Here is a 20,729-nt window from a genome sequence, read left to right on the forward strand (position 1 = left end):
CTAATGGCTGGTAAAACATGTAAATTGTTATAATATTTCACAGTTGTACTGTATTTTTGATCAAATAAATGCAGTCTTGGTGAGCATAAGAGACTTCTATCAAAAACATAAAAAAACTCATAAACCCCACTTTTGAATGATTCTATACACTGTAGTAAATTGTTTACATTTAGAATTAAATTTCAAAATGTAATTAACTTTTTTTTTTATTTCCATATAAGCATCTCTCCAAACACATACAGAGGCTTGTACTAAACAAAACCAGACAAAATTCTCTTCATAAAATCTTACATAGTCCACAATGAATAGTCCTTTTTAAAGAAAACCTAAGGAGCTAGAGAGTGTACAAAGTCTTTGCTATGGAGAGGAATGAATGACTAAGGTATCTGAGAGACACTCTGCCTTTCCACTTCTGTTTAAATAAATTACTTGTGATTGCTCATAATTTAAATCTTAGAGCTGTTCTGCAGTTTAGACAGACGTCCAGAATAACCACATTACTGTGTGATCACTCACTTTACCGAATCTTACATAACACCACGTTTCCATTTCTAATTTAAAGGCTAACAATGAACATCATGCATAACCCACAATTATACAGACGGTTTCTTCCATTTGCTTTTCTTTCAGGGGAATCTAATTCTGACACCTACAGGAGCAGTCCAAATATGAAACAGTGGAGAATGTTGAATGGAGCAGATGTTGAAATAAATATGAATGGTATTGAAATTCAAAATCAAAATCAAATTTAAAATTAAAATTAAAAAAATAAAAGTATATTTACATAGTAGGTAAATAATGGTAAAGATCATACACCATGGCTAGAGTAGCAGACATTTACAGTCCCCTTGAACGAGTTCAGTTTTCTTGTAAATTTTAGATCATTATATCTGCTAAAAGTGAAAAAAAGGTTGCAATTTAGGAGCACACTATAGCATATGGATTGCATAAAAACTTATAGAAAAGTACTAAATTGCTACAAAATAACTTCAGGTGAATTTTACATGAGTGAGTGTGAGAACTCTCAGAATTTTGGCTGGTGGAATCTCCATTAGATTTCACACTTAAAGGGTCATGAAACACTAAGCAACAATTTCTGAGATGTCAACAGATAAGATTTGCACTTTTTTGACAGCAGCAGAAGCATTTAGCAGATGTCAAATATCAAGACATCACTGTCAACTGTACCATTTTAGACAATATGTCAAGATTGTGGATTTTACAGGTGGTGTTGTGGAAAGTCGCATTAGATTGCGTTTGTCTTTGCTTCCACATACCGCAGACAGCATGAGCTCACCGCTGTCTGCACGCCATATGGGTGAGGTGGAGTTTTGCCACTTCACCTCACTGAAATGTTCTCCAGTCATTCAGACAATTCCTGTTACCAGTAGCTCACAAAATGTGAAATGAGAACTAGACAAGGTTCATTTTTATGGCTAATGACCAGTGAACTCCAAATAGAGGAGATAATGATCCCAACTCAAGTTTGCAGACACAACAGTAGAAAAATAAGATAATTGCGTAATAAATGTACATCTCTCTTTCTTCTAACATAAAATAATTATTATATCATATTATATTATAAACCAAATTAAATCAATATTTCATGTCCATTTATTTACATTTTTAGAGAAGTAGAGGCCTAGTAAGTGGGATAATCTCCTTTGTGTTGGTCAGACAATTAAAAAAAATCTCTTCAAACTAGATATTATTTATCCATCATCATTGTCTCCTTTTGCCCTTTCACCCGCTGTCTCTATCAAGCTCCAGCAATACTAAAATCTGAATCATCTGCATTCCATGTTCAGTTGCTAGGATCATATCTGAAAACAAATAAAGTAAACGACAGACTCAGTCACAAAGAAAGTGGTAAGAGTCTGACATCAGACTTTACCATAGACCACAGTCATGAATCCTGCATTAGGCAATGCAAAACCCATCTGTCCAATGACAGAGAAAAAACTCTGAAAACATCTATTGCTGAGAAATATGAAAGCATAATATATAGTGTACAGCATATGTGATTATCTGAGGAATGGGGTATGACAACAAAATAACTTTGCATACAGAAGTAAATAATTAAAATGACCATATTTTTGTATCATAAATTAAATCATCACTTGTAGTGAAAGCGTGGCTTTTTTGTGTATAAATGACTCACCTTTCTTCTGGTATGCAGCCTGAAGACTCTGTGTCATCACTAAACTGCATGCCTGCCTGAGAGGTTTGTCATACGCCCCACATACACGCGTGTCAGGATACAATACACATGCAAAATACAGAGGGCCTTCATCACGAATGTCGGATACGTGGCAGAGTTGTTCTTCTCCGCAGCCTGAAACCCAAATCCCATATTCACAGATCAGAATGTGAAACATTCTTGCACTGCACAGACATTTATTAAGTATATAAGTGTAAGCAAATAGATTCTCATGAAGCTATTGCATCTTACGTTTCAGACACCACAGCTGTGCCTCCTGGAAAGTGTATTGGTGTTTAAAGATCCAGTAAAGCTGACTGGGAAGTTCCCTCTCTGGGTCGACTTTTACGTCACCATTCTCCAGAACACCAAATGTCTCCTTTACTGAGTCTAAATGGACAGGAGAGAAAAAAAAAAGATTATTAGAAAAAATAAATAACACAGAACCGAGAGTTTTTTTTTTTTAAATACTTATTTAAATATATTTTTTTATATTTTAATATTTAATTTTAAAAAGTACAATTTATTATAAGGGTACTTATAAGATCAAGAACACAAAAATGCTTTAATAAATATATATATATATATATATATATATATATATATTTTGTTTCTTTTTTTTACACCGTACCACTGTGATAGACAAAATGCAAATGTTTCACATTTCACGAGTCGCTCAAACAAATGTCTCCAAACCTCCCACCTCTGACATGTATTAATATATGAATCTATTAGCCTTCAGGGGAGGAACACTGACACTGCTAGATATCTGACTGTTTATTTTAGACAATATAACAGTGGGAGAGAAAGAAATGGATATTGGAATCATTTCAATTGGATAATCCAATAAGGATACTGATTATTTTGTTTATTGAAAAAATCAATCAGGTGTATACTGCTGAATATGGACGAGGAACGAATGTAATAGGCTTATTATACAAACACAAACACTGTTCTAAGCAGATACAACAGCTGCAAGTTTCCAGCAATTTCTCTGTCTACGCTGAAAGTGAAAACACTGTACAATTGGACAGATCCCATCAGATTGGCTTATCAAAACATATTTGATGTTTAAAATGTGGTTGTGGGACCAATGAGAATTCACTGTGTGTGCAGCGACAGTATATCATTTGACAATTTTGGGAGGCAGTAGTAGACAATCATTTGAAATTATTCAGTCACATAACTTGAGGCAGAGTCATATCACTTTTTCAATGCCTGCACTCGTTTCTCCATATATTTTCTTACAGAATTAAAATAATTAGCAACCAAATGTTTTATGTTCAATTTGGACATTTTTTGCTTTTATTTGGCATTTTATATATGTATATATGTTGTATATGTTTATATATTATATATTATACTGTATATATATATATATATATAATTAGTTTGGCTTCATTTAATTCATTCATACCAGAAAGTGTAATTTTGGAATCTTCTACAAAAGCTGATCCACTGCAAGCAGAGGGAGTTTTTGGACGCGTGTTCATATCAGACTCTGAAGATGTAAATTATAACCATTAGACTATACAAGAATAAAAGCTAGATCATAATGCCTCAAAATATATACTTTTGTTTATGACAGGCATTTAAAATGCTTTATTAGTGGCATGCTGATATGTGCAGAATATGTCCAAACCTTTCCAAAGGTAGATACGTTGGAAGCTAAAGAGAGTTTCCTGGTAGCCAGTTTTATTTTTGCTGGATGCCGGTAAGGCTGCATCAGCTACAAGAAATGTTAATTTCCATTACAATGTCCATCATTCCATAAAATCATAAATCTTGATATATAAGTCATACAATTGAATTCATAATCATGTAAAATTTTACAAAGTTTAAATGATAAGAAAGCTAAGATTCTCAAGCACTGCACATCAGTAATAATTCAGCAAGTCAAAATCAATCAGACAGAGCAAACTCTGTAAATGTTTGAGTTTATAAAATGGGTACCAGGAGAGGGGAAAAAAAACACCAGAATGAAGCAATACAGAGCAACCACTAGAAACTAAACAATTGATAAAGGTCAAATAACAGCTGAACCAAGTTGTGCAAGTTTTAGACAACAATTAAACAAATTTGTGCACAGTTTAAAACTGCTGTTATGAAATCTGGAGTGTGTACGTATACAAAGATTCATACTGATGGTGAAGTTCTGTCCTCCAAAGTTGAAAGTGAAACGTTTCAGTGGTTTGCTGTATTGGACACCAGCACCACAGATGCGGCTGGAGGAGGCCACGCCCCTCACGTCCCAGTCTGCCTCACTGCACTGCAGCACTGAAGGAGCGCTCAGGAGCCCACACATGATAAAGCCTGCACCACACGACACAAACCATTTAACAACATAAAACACAAATGTGAAACATACAGCTAAAAAAAATAAAAATAAAAAAATGTAGTCAAAACAAAAGACATAGTAAAGGTACAGTCAAAGAAATGTGTCGCCACGCGCCCTCACCAATTTGAATAAGCATGACACGTCTGGTTTTGTATTGCAGTGATTTGGTTTTAGAGCAGTGGAAAGGAGCTACATCTGCTTGTAATGAGTGAAAATGACTCTGACCTCCATCGAGGACATTCTGGTTAAGGATGAATCCATCACAGCAGTTCTCACGACTGCAAGAGTTGACGCAGAAGCGATGGACGTCAGCCAGAGTGGTTCCATGCGCATCAAACACAAGCGTCCGATACACTCCAGAACCAGTCTTACGGAAACTCAGCCTCTCAAAACTCTTCAGGCCTGCTGTGCCGAATTCATGACCTTTTGTCAGAAGATGAAGGGTGGAGAGTAAAAGAGAAAGAAAAAGAAGAGATATTCTTCAAGTCATGGCCAAGAAACACAAGTGCATCTAAATGCTTTTGGGCCGCCAAACATAACCAGAAACTGGGAGCTCTGTTCCTGAGAGGAGTCTCAAAGTATCAAGTCATTTATCTCACATGGAAAAATATTTATCTCATAACAGAACAAGTTTCAGGAATGTTTTTATTACAATTTTCTTTATTCTTGTGTCCACGGATGACTAGACCTCTTTGCTAAAATCACTACTCACAAACCACAAATTAATCTTTGGGACTGCAGTTCAATTATGTATCTTGAATATATTTTATTGTAATATGCTCTTTGCCTCCTAGAAAAGTTAATTCTCTATTCAGACAAACTCAAACTCTCATGATATTGTATGCATCGCCACATTTTATTGCTATGTGTAACCAATAAGGGGTCCAGGTGACTCACAATAATTAACCAAACCGAGAACATGTAGGATTAATTATAATTAATAATTAATAGCTGATGATCTTACCTTTCTTTCTCAGCACCATCAGATTGGGTTCATCTCCTTTTATTTTCAGAACACAGTTGAGAGTCTGGAACGTCTCAGCGCCATCATTTCCCAGAAACCCTTTGCTCTGCAATGCCAAACAAACCGCAAGACTCTTTTTATCAATAATCATGACACTTTTGGGAAAGGAGATGTGTCACTAGACGAAAAAAAAAGACCCAATGCCAAAAATAACACTTAAATATCCTTAATGTCTCATTTCTCCAATTAAAATGTGCAATGTTTTATATTTATTAGCTTATGTAAAGATAAATGAGGATTTATGTTGAAGAGGTTGTCAAACCAAGAAGAAATTAGTTTGTTCAGCAAAAATGCATTTATAATCTCAAATTTATAATGTTCTTTTTAACTTTTTATTTATCAAAGAATCCTGAAAAAAAGTTTCATGGTTTCCACAAAAATATTAAGTAGCACTGTTTTCAACATTGATAATAATAAAAAATAAATGTTTCTTGAGCATCAAATCAGCATATAAGAATGATTTCTGAAGGCTCACATGATACTAAAGACTAGAAAAATAGCTGCTGAAAATTCAGCTTTACAATATTACTGTTTTTACTGTATTTTTGATCAAATAAATGCAGCCTTGGTGAGCATGTGAGACTTGTTTCAAAGTCATTAAAAATCTTACAGATCCCAAACGGTAGTACATATTGAAATTAGCTGACTGGGTTATAATATACAATTTAATTTAAGACATACAAATAGACATCTTTAACAAATACACTCTATACAATTCACATAGTGTACATGCATTTTGGTCATACTTGCTCAGAGGTCCTGCATTCAACATTATCCGCACTTGTGCTATACAGTTCACAGTAAGTTTTCTCTTTATCACTGAAAATAGCCACATGTTGGCAAGAATCTTCCAGGGCACAATCTAACAGAGAGGGATGTGATCAACATTAGTCATGAAAAGTCTGAGTGTCCATCTGACTAATTCAAGTACAGGTGCACAGCTGCAATCTATAACAGTGTAACTCACCAAGCACACACTTCCTGAGCTGTTTCTCCTTTGGCTGGGTTGAAGAATCAGAGCTCAGTATTTCAGCACTCTCTGATTTAAGCAGCAGGGAGGAAGGGGCAACCACCTCGAACTTTTCCATTACTGCAGACACACAAAGAGAGATATACTGTACATACATAAATTAAGTTAGATATTGTTTGTCCTTTCATATTGATAAAGATTTGCCCATTTATTAGCACCGTTGAACCGATACTTTAGCAAGTCTTGTGGAAGGTACTTTTGAATTGTAGCTCACTAAGCAAGCTATACTTTAAACCAGTAGTTGGATACACTATAACTTACTAACAAAAAGTGGCTAACTACATTGACACTATTTAAGAAGGTAATATCTTTCTGAATATAAAACTATCACCATCATATGATTTACTTTTACAATTAGAGCAGCATTTATCTGACACAAAACAATTAAGATCTCAATTAGGACAGGGTAATATAAGGGGAAAATTACATCAGTAAGTAATAATACCAGTCAAATAAACAGTAACAAAGAACAGAATTTAAAGTCGCAATGAAGTGGAAATAGCGTCACCTTTTCTTCCATATTGTGATGTACATCTGAGTGAAACAGATGAAGAAAAAAAAAAGTAGGGGGACTTGGTTCTATTGATTGGATGGAAGCAGTTCTGAATGCAAGACTGCATACAATTGTAAGAAAGGGATGGGGTTTAAGTGGACCAATTGACTGGAGAAGTCCAGCATACGTGACCAAAGAGAAGAAGTTTCTCCAGAAGATCGAGGTATTATATTTTGATTAAATAAAGAGGTCAAAAATGTTTTTAATAATGAAACAAATGCATGGATGAATCACTCACAATGAGATCAATAACATGCATTTAGAAAATACATAAAGTGAGTTTTTCATTTCATGCATACTTTAAATATTTTGCTACAAAAAAAAAAGATGCAAGTACAGCAGGGACTCAAATGAATCAATGAATCGGTTTGTGACATGAACTCTGAACAAATCAAGTCACTAAAATAAACTCTCAAATACTGCATTTGAGTCCGATGAATCAAGGGATAGACAGCATGATTTTTCACTCTGCACCTTCTCTTGTTTGAAAAAGTTGCGTTACTGGAAAAGTTCCACTACATTAAAAACACACTAAAGTGACGCGACGTGTAACCAAGTATGGTGTCCCATCCTCGGAATTTGTGCACACACATAGCAGTGAGTAGTGAACACACACACACACACACATACACCGTGAACACACACCTGGAGCAGTGGGCAGCCATTTTTGCTGCGGCGCGCGGTGAGCATTGGTGCCTTGCTCAAGGGTCTTACCTCAGTTGTGGCATTCACTCCCCCCACCAACAATCCCTGCCTGTACCGTGGCTCAAACCCACGACCTTTGGGTTACAAGTCCAACTCTCTAACAATTAGGCCACGACTGCCCCAACTGCAATTAACTGTAACACTATTTAAAATTTAAAAGTTAGAAGCATTGCTATTTTTAGTTAGTTCCTCCCTAACACTGACTGTAGCACATACCTTTGCACTCTTCAACAGTCATTGGAGCATCAGAAGATGTCCAGGAAAGTTCCTCCCCCTGTGAAGAGACACACAACCATCTGCCAGACATGGGGTCCTTCTGGGCTGACAGGAATTCCCCTTTCTTTGTACAACTCAGTTTACTCTGCTGGCACTCAGTAAGACCTTAAGAATATCAAGATATCGAGAGGACAAATAGAAAACAAGACTTTAAACCATGAAAAAAAATAATTTAATCACTCATTTGCCTCTAAATCCTGTGATCTACATTTTGACAGAGCTGCCATGTATAACTGCAACCATCTACACCTGCTATTCTTGAGTTTGTGTGTTGGGCTTGGCCTGTACTCACAATGAGAAGCACTGAAGGCTCCCTGGGCCACAGTGGATGTTCCCGAGGGGCAGGGAGAACAGAAGACCTGCCCTTTTTCCGCTTGAAATGTATCACGCGGACACGAAGTACACACACCACCACTAGAAAAAGAACCAGCTGGACACACCACTGCGTGTGAGAGAGGATAAAAACACACAGGGAGCAGAGTGATTATGCTTGGGTAATGTTGGTGTTGAATGGAAAAAGAGGAGAGAGTTTGACAGATACAGAACAAAGATTAATAATAGAGGAGGAAAAGTTGTATGCAGTTTGAAATATTACATACACCTTCACAAGTACGTTTACACATTTTGCACACCACATTTCTATGCCAGTAAGCTAAAATATGCATTGGTTATAGAAAACTTTATAGGTGCATATTCGGAAACACTAGTAAAGACATTTCGCTTTATTGTACACAGGCTAGTCTGTCATTAAGACAGTAGTACAGAAGCCAACCTACCACACCCAGTGGATTGTGGGAGCTGCTTATAGCCATCCATGCAGCTAAACGAGGGAGGAATAGAAAGAGCGAGAGAACGGTCATAGAGGAAGATGGACCGGTATGACCCACTTTGGATTAATTCCTTCACGCCATTTAACAACCTCTCCTCACTAAGTGCCATATCTGAAAAATAAACATGCATTTATTTTGAGAGAAAGTGCATGGAATAATAAACATTAATAATTCAGTGTAATGGCAGTGTGAAATTAAATGCATCTGATTTTAGATATCAAATATGGTACGTGAACAGAAATGGACTAAATAAGGTGCAATAAAGCTGTTCACACCAATGTCATGGAGATCAGGGAGAGATGTTATTGGCAGGTCAGAGAGTCTGGCCCTAAAGGTGATGTGTGCAGTGACTTCCTTGTCATTCAAACACTCAAGAGACACAGATGACTCGTCACAGACTGCAACAGAGCTGGTCTGGCCAGATAAGGTCAGCTAACACATATGAAGACACATAAACAAGCAAGCAAATTAAACAGACATGCATTGATGCAACATATCAAGACAATTAAACTAAGACAAAGCATAAATGAATAAAAGCACCTACATATTAAATATGACACTCGCAGACTAATAACACAGGGTTTTCAAATTGGGATTCGGTGATACCTTACGTAGCCTCTAAAGGATCATGGTGAGAGAAAAAATATGAGATGGGAGGAAAAAGTATATTCAATTGTTTTGAATTCGCTCAGAAAAATTTTTTGTTCCCCAAAGAAAGTTTGTGTTCACTTGCAAAAGTTTGGTGTTTCCACAAAATCTGGCATTTGCTCACAAAGAATGCAAAAATGAATTTGTGAGCAAACTAATTTTCTCAAGGGAACGCAAAACATTTGTGACCGCAGACAAATATATTTTTTCCTCACATCCCATATTTTTTTCTATGACCATGTCCCCTTTAAGGGCCCCATAATACCCAGAGGTCTATGGATTTTATTTTATTTTTTTAACAAAATGTAATTTTTAGGGCTGTCAAAGTTAACTTAAGTTATTAAATACATATTTTTAACCAAATCATTCTTTTTTTTTTTTTTTGTTTTTTTTACAAATTTTGATATTACAATTATTTTGCCATATTTACCAAAAATAATGCCCATTTTATTCTATTGACAACCATGGTTTTAACAATAAAAAATATAAATAAAATCAATTTAATTATTTTGGTAACACTTTATTTCAATAGTCCACTTTAGACATTCTATTAACAGTAAGTAACTTTGCAACTACATGTCAACTAGCAGTTAGTAGAGTATTAGTAGACTGTCTGCTTAATATCTTCTAAAACTTTCTTTGTCAACTTATTCTACTAGCCCTAAACCTACCCTAACAGTCTACTCTGAGAGTTAGTAGACATGTAGTTGCAAATGAATGAGAATTAGTTGACATGTAGTTGACATGTAGTTACAAAGTTACTTATAGTTAATAGAATGTCTAAAGTGGACTATCAAAATAAAGTGTAACCATTATTTTTAAGCTTAAGCATTTAACACGTTACACAATATTACACATTTAGACACTTAATATTGTACACATTAGTGGTTAGATAAAAAGATACACTGCCAACTAAATACAATATAAATATTTTCAGAATACATTTTAACAATTTGCTTTCTCTTTAGTAGAATGACAAAATTAAAGACAATTATTTGATTTTAAAACATGGTGTCTTTATAATATTGTGCTGCTGCTTCTTTTTTCTTTCCTTCACAGTTGTTTTATACATGGAAATATGGAATAAAAGTGGGAAAAAAGTGGGAAGTGGATCCTCACAAAGGAACCATTATGCACATAAAAATTGGGCATCAAAACCCATCAAAATCAGAACCCCTGTAACCTAACAGACTGGATTGTACCTGTAGGCTGCAGAGGCCTGTAGCTCTCATGTCTCGCAGCAAAGCAGCCCGTAGCTCAACACTCTGGCTGCTGCAACTCTGCTGACCCTCAGCCAGGGGCAGCTTCAGCTGTAAGGACACCTGCACTGTCTGCACAACCTGAGGCTCTGATGGACATCACAGACACTCAGTTGCTCAGTACAAACAGATAGAGAGTAATTAGAGCAACAGGATTTCATAGAAAGACAAATCCCGAAAGGACATACTGCAACAACCTGTGAGTGTTTCAACAGGTAAATAGGACAATGTGTGTGTCTGTATGTGGCCTTTACTTTGGCAGGCATAGGACAGTGGAGCATCATCAAGCCAGTTTTTCGCCTGGGGATCACACAGGAAGCTGGTGACAGGAAGGGTGTTGACATAACCTTGGTCACAGAACAGCTCACAGCGCTGCGTCTGCTGACCCGCAACAATCGCAGTGCTACACTGAACAGCACCATGGTAAATATCTCCAAATGGAAGGGGGCACTCAGGAACTGGAAAGGGAAACAAATAAGGGAAATCATGTTGCCACAAGCATATGGCACAACTTTAGATAAATGCAAAATGTGACCTAATTTACTTACTGTCGCAGGCTGGGGTTTGTCCTGTGCTGCGGTTGGTGCGTGTCGCTGGCAGTTCCTTTCCGCTTTGAGAAACACACCAACAGTAGGACAGGTCACACTGCAGGGGTGAGAATCGCTGCCCGTCCTGCACACACTGAGGCTCATAGCCCACACCGATCTCTCTCTGCAATGTCAGAGTTTTCTGTAGAGAACACCAACCTGGACCTACAACACACAACATGGGTCTGACATGACAATTTTTTTCAATGCCTCGCTTCCTTACATGGTACTGAATGTTGGTGCTGGAACAAAATTACTATCAACCAATCAGATATTTTCTGAGATCGGACAAAGATTCTCAACTTTTGAATCATGTCCCCATGTGATGAAATGTACAGCGTTGCATTTCGATTAACTATACACTACAAGTCAACAGTTTGGAATATTTAAATTTTTGCATTGTTTTTGAAAAATTCTCTTATTCTCACCAAGGCTCCATTTATTCAATCAAAAATACAGTAAAAACAGTAATATTGTGAAATATTATAAAAAAATTAAATAACGGCTTCCTATTTTAAAATATTTTAAAATGTAATTTGTTCCTGTGGTGGCCAAGCTGAATTAAAATTGAATATGAATTTAAATATAGCAGTAGGGAAAGGGTCAGGCTTGTGATCGATTGACAATAAATTTGACCAAATGAGGTTGTTGATCCAAGAACATGTTGTAATAAATCACACTGTACAGATGAATGGATGAAACAATTACATTGCAATTCTCCAGAAGGACTGGTGATGGCAGGTTGGATGACTTGTCCGGTTATAGGACTTACGCACAACCCCTGTGAATGGACTGAACCGGGCTTCTGGAGTATCGAAAACTCACCGTCCTACAGACATGCGTGCACACACACACACAATGAGACAGACAAATATGAAATGCAAATCTTCAGTGGTTACCACAGAATGTCTTTTGTATGTACAATACAATCCAAATAGCCCAAACAGAAAGCCTCACCTCCTCACATGATGGGCTGTATGTATAAGTGATATTAGAGCTTGTTTGTGTCCAATCAGAGAGCAGGAAGTTGCTTTGAAGCCTTTGGCACGTAGTTTGGCCTGGGGGACAAATTTTTACAAATCAGCTTACATACTTATTCACAATCAAGAAGTTAAATCACAAACAACAGAACTGAAACGAGTAGTCAGAATAACTTTTTTGATTATTATTAAAACATTTATAGATAAACATGGGATTGGACTCTCACACTGCCGAGAGGGTGCAGAACGAGACATCAGAGAGCCTGTGATGTATCTTCCCTCCTCATCAACACACCAACAGTGACCTGTGATATCAAACAGAGCAAAAAACAAACTTAGGAGAAAATTATCTGCAAATACTGCACATTTTGTAATGTCACTAAGATTCTTTTTAAAGAAATTAATACTTTTATTCAGCAAGAATGCAGTAAATTGAAATATTACAAAAATATACACTACCATTCAAAAGTTTGTCATCAGTAAGATTATTATTATTTATAAGAAATGTATACTTTTATTCAGCAAGGATGCAATAAATCAAAGGTGACAGTCAAGACTTTCAGATTGTTGCAAAAAAAATCTATTTCAAATAAATGCTGTTCTTTCTAATTTTCTATTCATCAAAGTATTAATCACAGTTTCCGCTGAAATATTAAGCAGCACAACTGTTTTCAACAATGATAATAAGACGAGCAGCAAATCAGCATATTAGAATGATTTCTGAAGAATCATATGACACTGAAGACTGGAGTAATGATGCAGAAAATTCAGCTTGGCCATCACAGGAATAATTTACATTTACTGTAAAATGTAGTTAGTGACAAGCCTTTCACATGAAGTACGGTGATCATGATCAAAAAGACGGAGTATGGTCTCACCTGTGCTTTGGTAGCACTGATTGGGCAGCCACTGGCCATAAGCGTCACACTGTGGGATGTAGGGCTGGTATCCCAGCATTAAACTCTGTCTGTCTTTGTCATTGGCCATCAGTCTGCTCTGCCAGTAGAAATGTAGGGCTGTCGTGAAGTGAAAGCAAATCAAGTCTTAGTGTGGGTAAAGCATTACAGCACATCTCAGATGTGTCCTCTCCTAACCTTACAGCTTTTTTTTTTAAATAACTGGAATGAGTAGGCAGAGTTTACTAACAATGCACATCTGAAGAATTTACAGTGGGGTCCAAATGTTTAATAAGTCACATGATCAGTGACACAAACTCATATAGAGACAGAAATTCTCTGTACTCTTAAATATAGGTATTTTATTTTATACATTTAATGACATTATTTTCAAAAACCTTTATTTCCAGGTTTTTCAGATGTTGTCTCAGACTTTTGAATCCTACTATACTTTCTTCTGCAGTTTTTTTTACTTTTATTTTGAGACCGATTAAACAAAAGACTTTACTGGAATGAGCTGCGAGTCTCAGGGCAGAGTTGGTGTTGTTCAGCAGAGTCTGAGTGACGGGGATCTTTGAGGTGCGCATCTGCTCCAGCTCCTCAGGGCTCAGATAGACACTCTCAGCCAGGAGAAAACCATAACCCACAGGCACATGTGAGTTGTTTGAAGCAGAGATTAGCTCTTCAGCCTGCTTCAGGAACTCAGAGACCTGGTTTTGAACCATAGAGCATGGACCTGGACCTGGAGAGACACACAAAAGAGATCTTAGGAAGATGATTTAAATAAATTATAAAGAAATATTTGAAAAGATGTGGCAGACATGATGCACTACATGCATTACTTACTATAGTGTATAACTTACATTTGGGGATTTGTCCAACAGGAGCCTTGCTATCTGCTAGCATGTCTCCTTGAGGGTTAATGCACCAGCACTGACGCAGGTGAAAGCTCCCAAGAGGAACACTGAAATCTGATAGCGGGCCTGGATAACCGGAATCCTCTCCTCTGATCAGTCTCCATAACGATAACGGATTCAGGAAAACTGATGGTCCATAGATGGCCTCAACATTCCCATCTAAAATGTCAGATGGAATATCAGAGAACTTCCCAAATCTTGCCAAGACAGGGAACACTCGATATTGCCCAGCTTTGAACAATTCAGATACAAAGACTCTGAATGAAGACATTGCTTCTGTGTTTCTTGCAAAGGCTTGCAGAATTCCGAGAACTTCTGAAAAGGGCAAGTCTTGTCCGGAATTTATGATCCGAACCCACTCATGGTAGAACTCAATTACTTGTTCTGGAGGTCCATCACACTGGATCTGATGCCAGCTGCCATCATAGGCACAACGAGGGATGTACACTTCAGAAAGCTGGGTTATAGAAGATGGATCAGAGAAAACAGAGCGGACTGTGAACAGGAATTGTTGGGTCGCTGTTGCCTGGCAGCTTGTTGGACCTAAAGAGGAATATCAATAAAGCATGATATACAATGAGTATATAATTTAAATATTACTTAATTTAACCATTTAAATCATAAAAAATATTAAAAAGTCATAATCTTTTACATTTCAGACTTGAATAATCACTGTTAATATGATTACATCTTGCATTTTTGGTTTCTGTAGTTGCTCATTATGGAAATCTGAGATATAAAGACCTAAAGGTTAAATTTTGAGATATGAAGTTGCAATAACAAGATATTAAGTCGTAATTGGAAGATTTTACATTTATATTTATGCATTTGGCAGATGGTTTTATGCTCTACATTTTAAACTACGGGAATAAGCATAAAGTCACAATTACGAGAACCCTAAATGATTCATAGTAGTCCTCTAAGGTACTAATATGTATATTTCAGGGGTAGATAAGGTACAAAATTGTCCCTTTTTCTGTAGGTTACATAAGACTGACCCTGGCACATGTTCAATATTAAGCTAAATGTGTACACTGGCAATTTTATGTGTAACAAAATAAAAAGCAAATAACTAACCTTTGAGAAGATACCTTGTAAAACTGAAAGCACTTAAGCTCCATAAAACAAAATAACAAAGTCTCTATAATGCATAATTGAGATGTTTGGCCAGTTGTTTATTACATATGTGCCAGATCATTGAATGTGTGTCTAATTAAATGCATGAATACAGGAATGATCCTCTCTGGCTTTGGAATTAATTATCTGTGTTTAGCATTCAGACTCACATTGAAGAGAGCTTCCTGAACTCTGAATGCTGAGTTTTGTTCCAGAACGGTCCACGCAGAAACAACTTTTGCCAAGACACTGACGTGCAACGTAAGCACCATCAGTCTCACATTTAGGAATGAAGACCTCAGATCCTGCAGAACTGCTGGCTTTGACTGCAATCGCCATCTGGCGTTCTTTCTCACACTGGGATGAGCATCTCGGTCTGGACCCAGTGGTGCGAGAACCTGTTATTTCCAGACCGCGAGAGTCCACACACCAACACTCTGAGCCCTGACATTGAACTTCCTGGTATCGTCCATCCTCAGTGCACTGGGGCACATACAGAGTCGAGGTTGAAGTCACAGACTTGCAAACATCTGATTTCTGGAAAATGGCACGAAACAGTTGACCCAACTGGCTGCTTTCTTCTGCCTTCAACTGTTTGATTGCTTCTCGAAGTACAGTGAGAAATTGCTCATTCTCAAGAGCCATTGAAACAAGTTTAATCATATCTCGGTTGTTTTTCAGGTTCACCGAACGACCAAATGCATCAGAAATCTCTTGGTCTAGATTAAGACTGGCAGAGTCATCTGTAACTGTCTTGGCCAACTGCATCAAGTCGGTCACAGCTTGCATCAGACCAACTTGACTGAAAACTTGACTGAAACTCAATGTACCACGGTTTCCAACAGTGCCGGTGAAGTTGAAATTGCCAGCGCTCTTTAGGAATTTTCCTCCAAAGAGATTCTCCTGGAGTCTCTTGGGATTCGGGGCAAGAGCAAGAGCTTTCAGGGCAAGAGCCCCAGAGGGAAACATCCCTTGGAGGACCTCTGCCAGGATGTCTCCGACATTTGGACGCTCCAACTCTGGCAACAACTGAAGAAGACCAGAGTTGGCCAAAAGCTCCTGGAATTCAGGACTGCAAGTACCAAGAAAAGAGAGGGTGTCTTTGGAAATGGTGAACACGTTGCTCTTGCTGAAGTCTCCAGCTGGGCCATAAAAAAGCCTGGAGAGGGCGTGTCTCCTCTCAGACAGGCAGTCCTTCACTCCAGTGCCTAAAAAAACAAGAAACACAACATTAGTCAGTGCACAAACTCCATTCTGAATCACTCAAACAAGCTAAAAGCTAAATCACTCAAACAAGCTAAAATGCTAAAGAGGCATCATGGGACATAATAATGAATATTCCATGAAATACACACAAAGGCCAAACTCACTACAATTTGGTACTCCATACTGGCGTGTGCCAAAGATCTCTTTGCCATCAGTATCCACACACCAACACTGGCCACTGGACTGACACTGGGTTGACACATATGCTCCGTTATCAATACAGGAGGGTACAAAGGAACTGCCAGCCTGAGTAGCTGCGGCCCGTTCGCTCTCACATGGGGTGGGACCTTATAAAAAGAACAAGAGTTGGGTAAGTACCTGTACTATTATACGGATGTATCAAGTAAATGCTGAAGGGTAGATTTTAGTCCTGCACTGCAACAACTACTACTATTTTTTCCCATATTCTGTCTTTATATGTACAGGAAACAAATGTGTATTAGTAAAAAAAAATAAAAATAGTTTATTCTAGCAAAAAAATTAATAAAAATAATATATATATATATATATATATATATATATATGTGTGTGTGTGTGTGTGTGTAAATTAATATATACATTATTATATATATATATATACTTCTTTTTTTTTTCAAGCAAATCAAGGGAAAACTATTTGCAAATTATTTAAGAAAAATAAACTTAAACTTAATAAATGTATCTTAAATTTACTTGAAAACCAAAAATGCATATCCTTAGGAATATTTAGATATTTTAACTGGAAAACAAGGCAAAAACACTGATTAAGAAAATTATTTTTTTGCAGTGCATGACATCATTATAGTGGCTTGCTTTTTAACAAAATGCTGCATACATCTAAATCTCCCGCTCATGGCCAGCTGGACGGCAAGGTAGCGACGCTGTAGGATTCGATACATGTTTGACTGTGCAAATGTACTTCCTGCAGTCTGGTCTGAAAACGCTGTGTCATACACCTCATCCAACAGCAACTCCACACCTACACAAACCAAACTCAAAACAATTCATCTTTTTAACAGCACACAAAATGTCACAACTTGACCAGGGAAAACTAATGACAACTCAGAATCATAGTCGCCCTGGGGCAAACAGAGGTTCAGTGTTCTGCAAGGGCAAAAAAGGGCACCACTTGCAATGGTGATAGTTTATGAATCACTCTTTGCAGTGTATAAACCTACAAGCTTTTGGTCCAGTTCTTTAACCTGAATGTAACTGAAGAGGTGTGTATCACCTGTGCTTGGCATCTCTCTTCCACGACTGTCTGCACAGAAACAATAACTAGAGAGCTCTGGGTAGGCCTTTCTGAAAGCACTGAATGTCTGGAACACTTCTGGGTCTCTGTTAAAGTAAAAGAAATTTCAATTAAATTAGTCACTTGTAGCAGATGCATTTAAAAACTGTTAGAGAAGAGTAGAAAATCAGGAAAAACCGTTATACATGCTTCTTCTGACACAATACTGATATCTAATGGTTAATTATGTACAGCTTGGGCTGCTTTCCCAGATACAGAATTGTGGTGCTAAAAAAAGCTTTTGGAAGTGAATCTCTATTAATTCAATTAAATTTTAACTTTATATGAGAAAATAACCTTTATTTAGCAATTTTCAGTTTTAGTATTACAGAATAATATACACTACCATTCAAAAGTTTAGGGTCAGTAATTTTTTTTAGGTATATATACTTTTTTAAATTAATATTATTATTCAGCAAAGACATATTCGAATGATAAAAAAAGGCAGTAAAGACATTTAAAATTTAGCAAAATACTTTTTTTTTTATATGCTGTACTTTTGAACTTTGCATTCGTCAAAGAATCCTGAAAAATATTTTTATTACGGTTTACATCAAAATTTTAAGCAGCACAACTAATTGATAGTAATAAGAAATGTTTCTTGAGCACCAAATGAACATATTAGAATGATTTCTGAAGAGTCATGCGACTCTGAAGACTGTAATAATGGCTGCTGAAAATTCGGCTTCGCCAATACTATATATTCTGTAATATTAAATTATAATAATATCTCACAATATAGCTGTTGTACTGTATTTTGGCTCAAATAAAATATTACCAACCTCAAACTTTTGAACGGTAAACCACATGTCTCACCTGTTAAAGGTGTGTAACAGATCAAATATCATCCTGTCAGTGGTGTTGACAAACTTGCACTGCACAGGTAAGAAGCCCCCGTCATTTGAGCACTGAGGGGGAGAGGGTTCTCCGAAACCATGAAGGAGTCGCCACTGTCTTACCTCACAAGTACCAGGACCTAAGGTCAAGGGTTAAGACGCATTGTACAGTAATTCTGATGTCAAAGAGCAGATTATCCATTTCTGCGTCACCCAGAAATGTAAGATTCACAGCTATTTAAACAAATCTAAGCAGGTAAAAATCTTGCTTTTTCAGAGACTCATCTGAACAGTTCAACCAATGCATCCAGGGAGTTAAATGAATACAACACTTAATAAATGCACTCACACTTTGAGGGCTTTCCATTCTGCCTGGTTCCATAGATCTCCATGCCTTCTTGGTCCACGCACCAGCACTGGCCACGGGACGCATCACACTGCACCGGCTCGAACTCACCTGAGTCCAAACATGCTGGCACCAGTGTGATGCCTTCAGTTCGCAGGGCCTGCTGTCTCTGGAGCTGGCACGAGGTTAAACCTATAGAGAGGGGACAGGATGCATTTAATAGATCAAAATAGTTAGTAAAGCAACTTTTTGTAATGCTGGACATGTTGAAGTTGAATTATGAAGAATGACTTACAATGAACCGTGGATCCATTTTGTCGACTCCCAGGTATCTCAAGTCCTTCTACATTCACACACCAACACTCCCCGCCTCCACGATTACACTGAACATGCCTACAAGGGTGCCATTAATTTTTTTTTCAAACTTTACCATAACATACCATGGTGCATTTATGTAATAATATCATATATAGTATCGGTCAAGTTAATGCACCTAAATCGGCCGTCCTCAGAGCACTGGGCTATGTGCTCATGTCCCTGCATTGAACTGACAGCCCTGAGCTGTTCACATTGACTCAGACTCTCGGTCTCCAGCTGGTACTCTGAGGGGAAGAAACAGGTGGACGAGTTTCAAACCATAGAAACCTAAATACAGAACCTATAGAGAATTAGAATAAACAAAGCTGTTGTGAATAGACCGGACACTCACCTGAAATCTTTCCATACGTCAGAGAGATGCTAAGCAGTGTAAAGGTTACACAAAGGAGCTTCATCTCTTCCATGTTCTGCATCTTCTCTAGGATGCAAGAACTCTCCTAGTGAATGCTACAAGACTGCAGTGTCTTTTATACCATATCCAAGATGTGCATTGTCATACCTGTTCAGCATTTTGCCGTTTTACGGATTTAACTATCAAAACACAAACCTCTCCAGCCTGGTTAGAGTACCTGGTGGTGAATAAGAACATTTTGGACATTGTAAAGTGAGCAGCCAAGCTTGAACTTTTGAGAGTGCTTATTTGAGAAGAACCAGCAACACCAGTCATCTGAAAAGCACTTTCAACAGAGAAGAATAAAGCTGTGTGAAGTAACTTCTCTTATTTTGTTGCCCAATACTTCTATAAAGAGGAAAATACTATGTAGAAACATTTAAAAGAAAACAAATACTACCTAAACCACCCCCAGAGAACACAAATTCACATTTACATATAAACATTATTGCATAAAGGAAGTGTGTAAACAATGACCATACACAAAAAAAAGTTGAGAATATTTTTTAATGAAGTTGTACATACAGATAATTACATCAGGTCTTTAAATAAACGCTTTAAATGTACAGCTGGTATTTCTCATCTAAAGAAACTTCAAGTTTTAAATCAAAATTCTAAAACACTCTTTGTACAGATTAATAGAAATTGAGATTAAACAGGCATTTTCAAGTATTATCCTCTTCTGCCTTAGTTTTTCATTGTTTTTCCTTACAGTTATAAAAACTGTTTATACATAAAAAAAAAAAAACTGAACTAAATGGATTTATTATATGCATTTACATCCATCTCAGGATTAGCTTACTTCACGGTAGCAACTCTCAAAGTATCAACGTGATAAACAGACCTTAGTGAGAAGAGTCGCCTATTTCTGGACATCCTGGAT

The 20,729-nt window shown here is 37.1% G+C and overlaps 1 protein-coding gene across 1 annotated transcript in view; it reads right to left on the bottom strand.

The window, feature by feature from the left end:
* Positions 1–19,868, bottom strand: part of tg (thyroglobulin) — a 33,727-nt gene extending 13,859 nt beyond the window's left edge. The window contains exons 1-31 of the mRNA XM_016465261.1: positions 19,787–19,868; positions 19,571–19,679; positions 19,373–19,470; positions 19,081–19,269; positions 18,712–18,871; positions 17,836–17,942; positions 17,440–17,583; positions 16,730–16,912; positions 15,530–16,567; positions 14,190–14,786; positions 13,835–14,068; positions 13,309–13,446; positions 12,658–12,735; positions 12,408–12,508; positions 12,159–12,279; positions 11,412–11,615; positions 11,118–11,321; positions 10,807–10,952; positions 9,232–9,388; positions 8,903–9,067; positions 8,419–8,568; positions 8,067–8,231; positions 6,530–6,652; positions 6,309–6,424; positions 5,503–5,608; positions 4,764–4,961; positions 4,343–4,513; positions 3,843–3,929; positions 3,618–3,701; positions 2,453–2,590; positions 2,162–2,335 (exon numbers count right to left, since the gene is read on the bottom strand). Of these exons, the coding sequence (XP_016320747.1) occupies positions 2,162–2,335; positions 2,453–2,590; positions 3,618–3,701; positions 3,843–3,929; positions 4,343–4,513; positions 4,764–4,961; positions 5,503–5,608; positions 6,309–6,424; positions 6,530–6,652; positions 8,067–8,231; positions 8,419–8,568; positions 8,903–9,067; positions 9,232–9,388; positions 10,807–10,952; positions 11,118–11,321; positions 11,412–11,615; positions 12,159–12,279; positions 12,408–12,508; positions 12,658–12,735; positions 13,309–13,446; positions 13,835–14,068; positions 14,190–14,786; positions 15,530–16,567; positions 16,730–16,912; positions 17,440–17,583; positions 17,836–17,942; positions 18,712–18,871; positions 19,081–19,269; positions 19,373–19,470; positions 19,571–19,679; positions 19,787–19,868 (5,767 nt within the window). The remainder of the gene's footprint in view (positions 1–2,161; positions 2,336–2,452; positions 2,591–3,617; positions 3,702–3,842; positions 3,930–4,342; positions 4,514–4,763; positions 4,962–5,502; positions 5,609–6,308; positions 6,425–6,529; positions 6,653–8,066; positions 8,232–8,418; positions 8,569–8,902; positions 9,068–9,231; positions 9,389–10,806; positions 10,953–11,117; positions 11,322–11,411; positions 11,616–12,158; positions 12,280–12,407; positions 12,509–12,657; positions 12,736–13,308; positions 13,447–13,834; positions 14,069–14,189; positions 14,787–15,529; positions 16,568–16,729; positions 16,913–17,439; positions 17,584–17,835; positions 17,943–18,711; positions 18,872–19,080; positions 19,270–19,372; positions 19,471–19,570; positions 19,680–19,786) is intronic.
* Positions 19,869–20,729: the final 861 nt, after the last annotated feature.

Source organism: Sinocyclocheilus anshuiensis, unplaced genomic scaffold (assembly GCF_001515605.1).
Source record: "Sinocyclocheilus anshuiensis isolate Anshui unplaced genomic scaffold, SAMN03320099.WGS_v1.1 scaffold902, whole genome shotgun sequence".
In the NCBI taxonomy this organism is placed as follows: Eukaryota; Metazoa; Chordata; class Actinopteri; order Cypriniformes; family Cyprinidae; genus Sinocyclocheilus; species Sinocyclocheilus anshuiensis.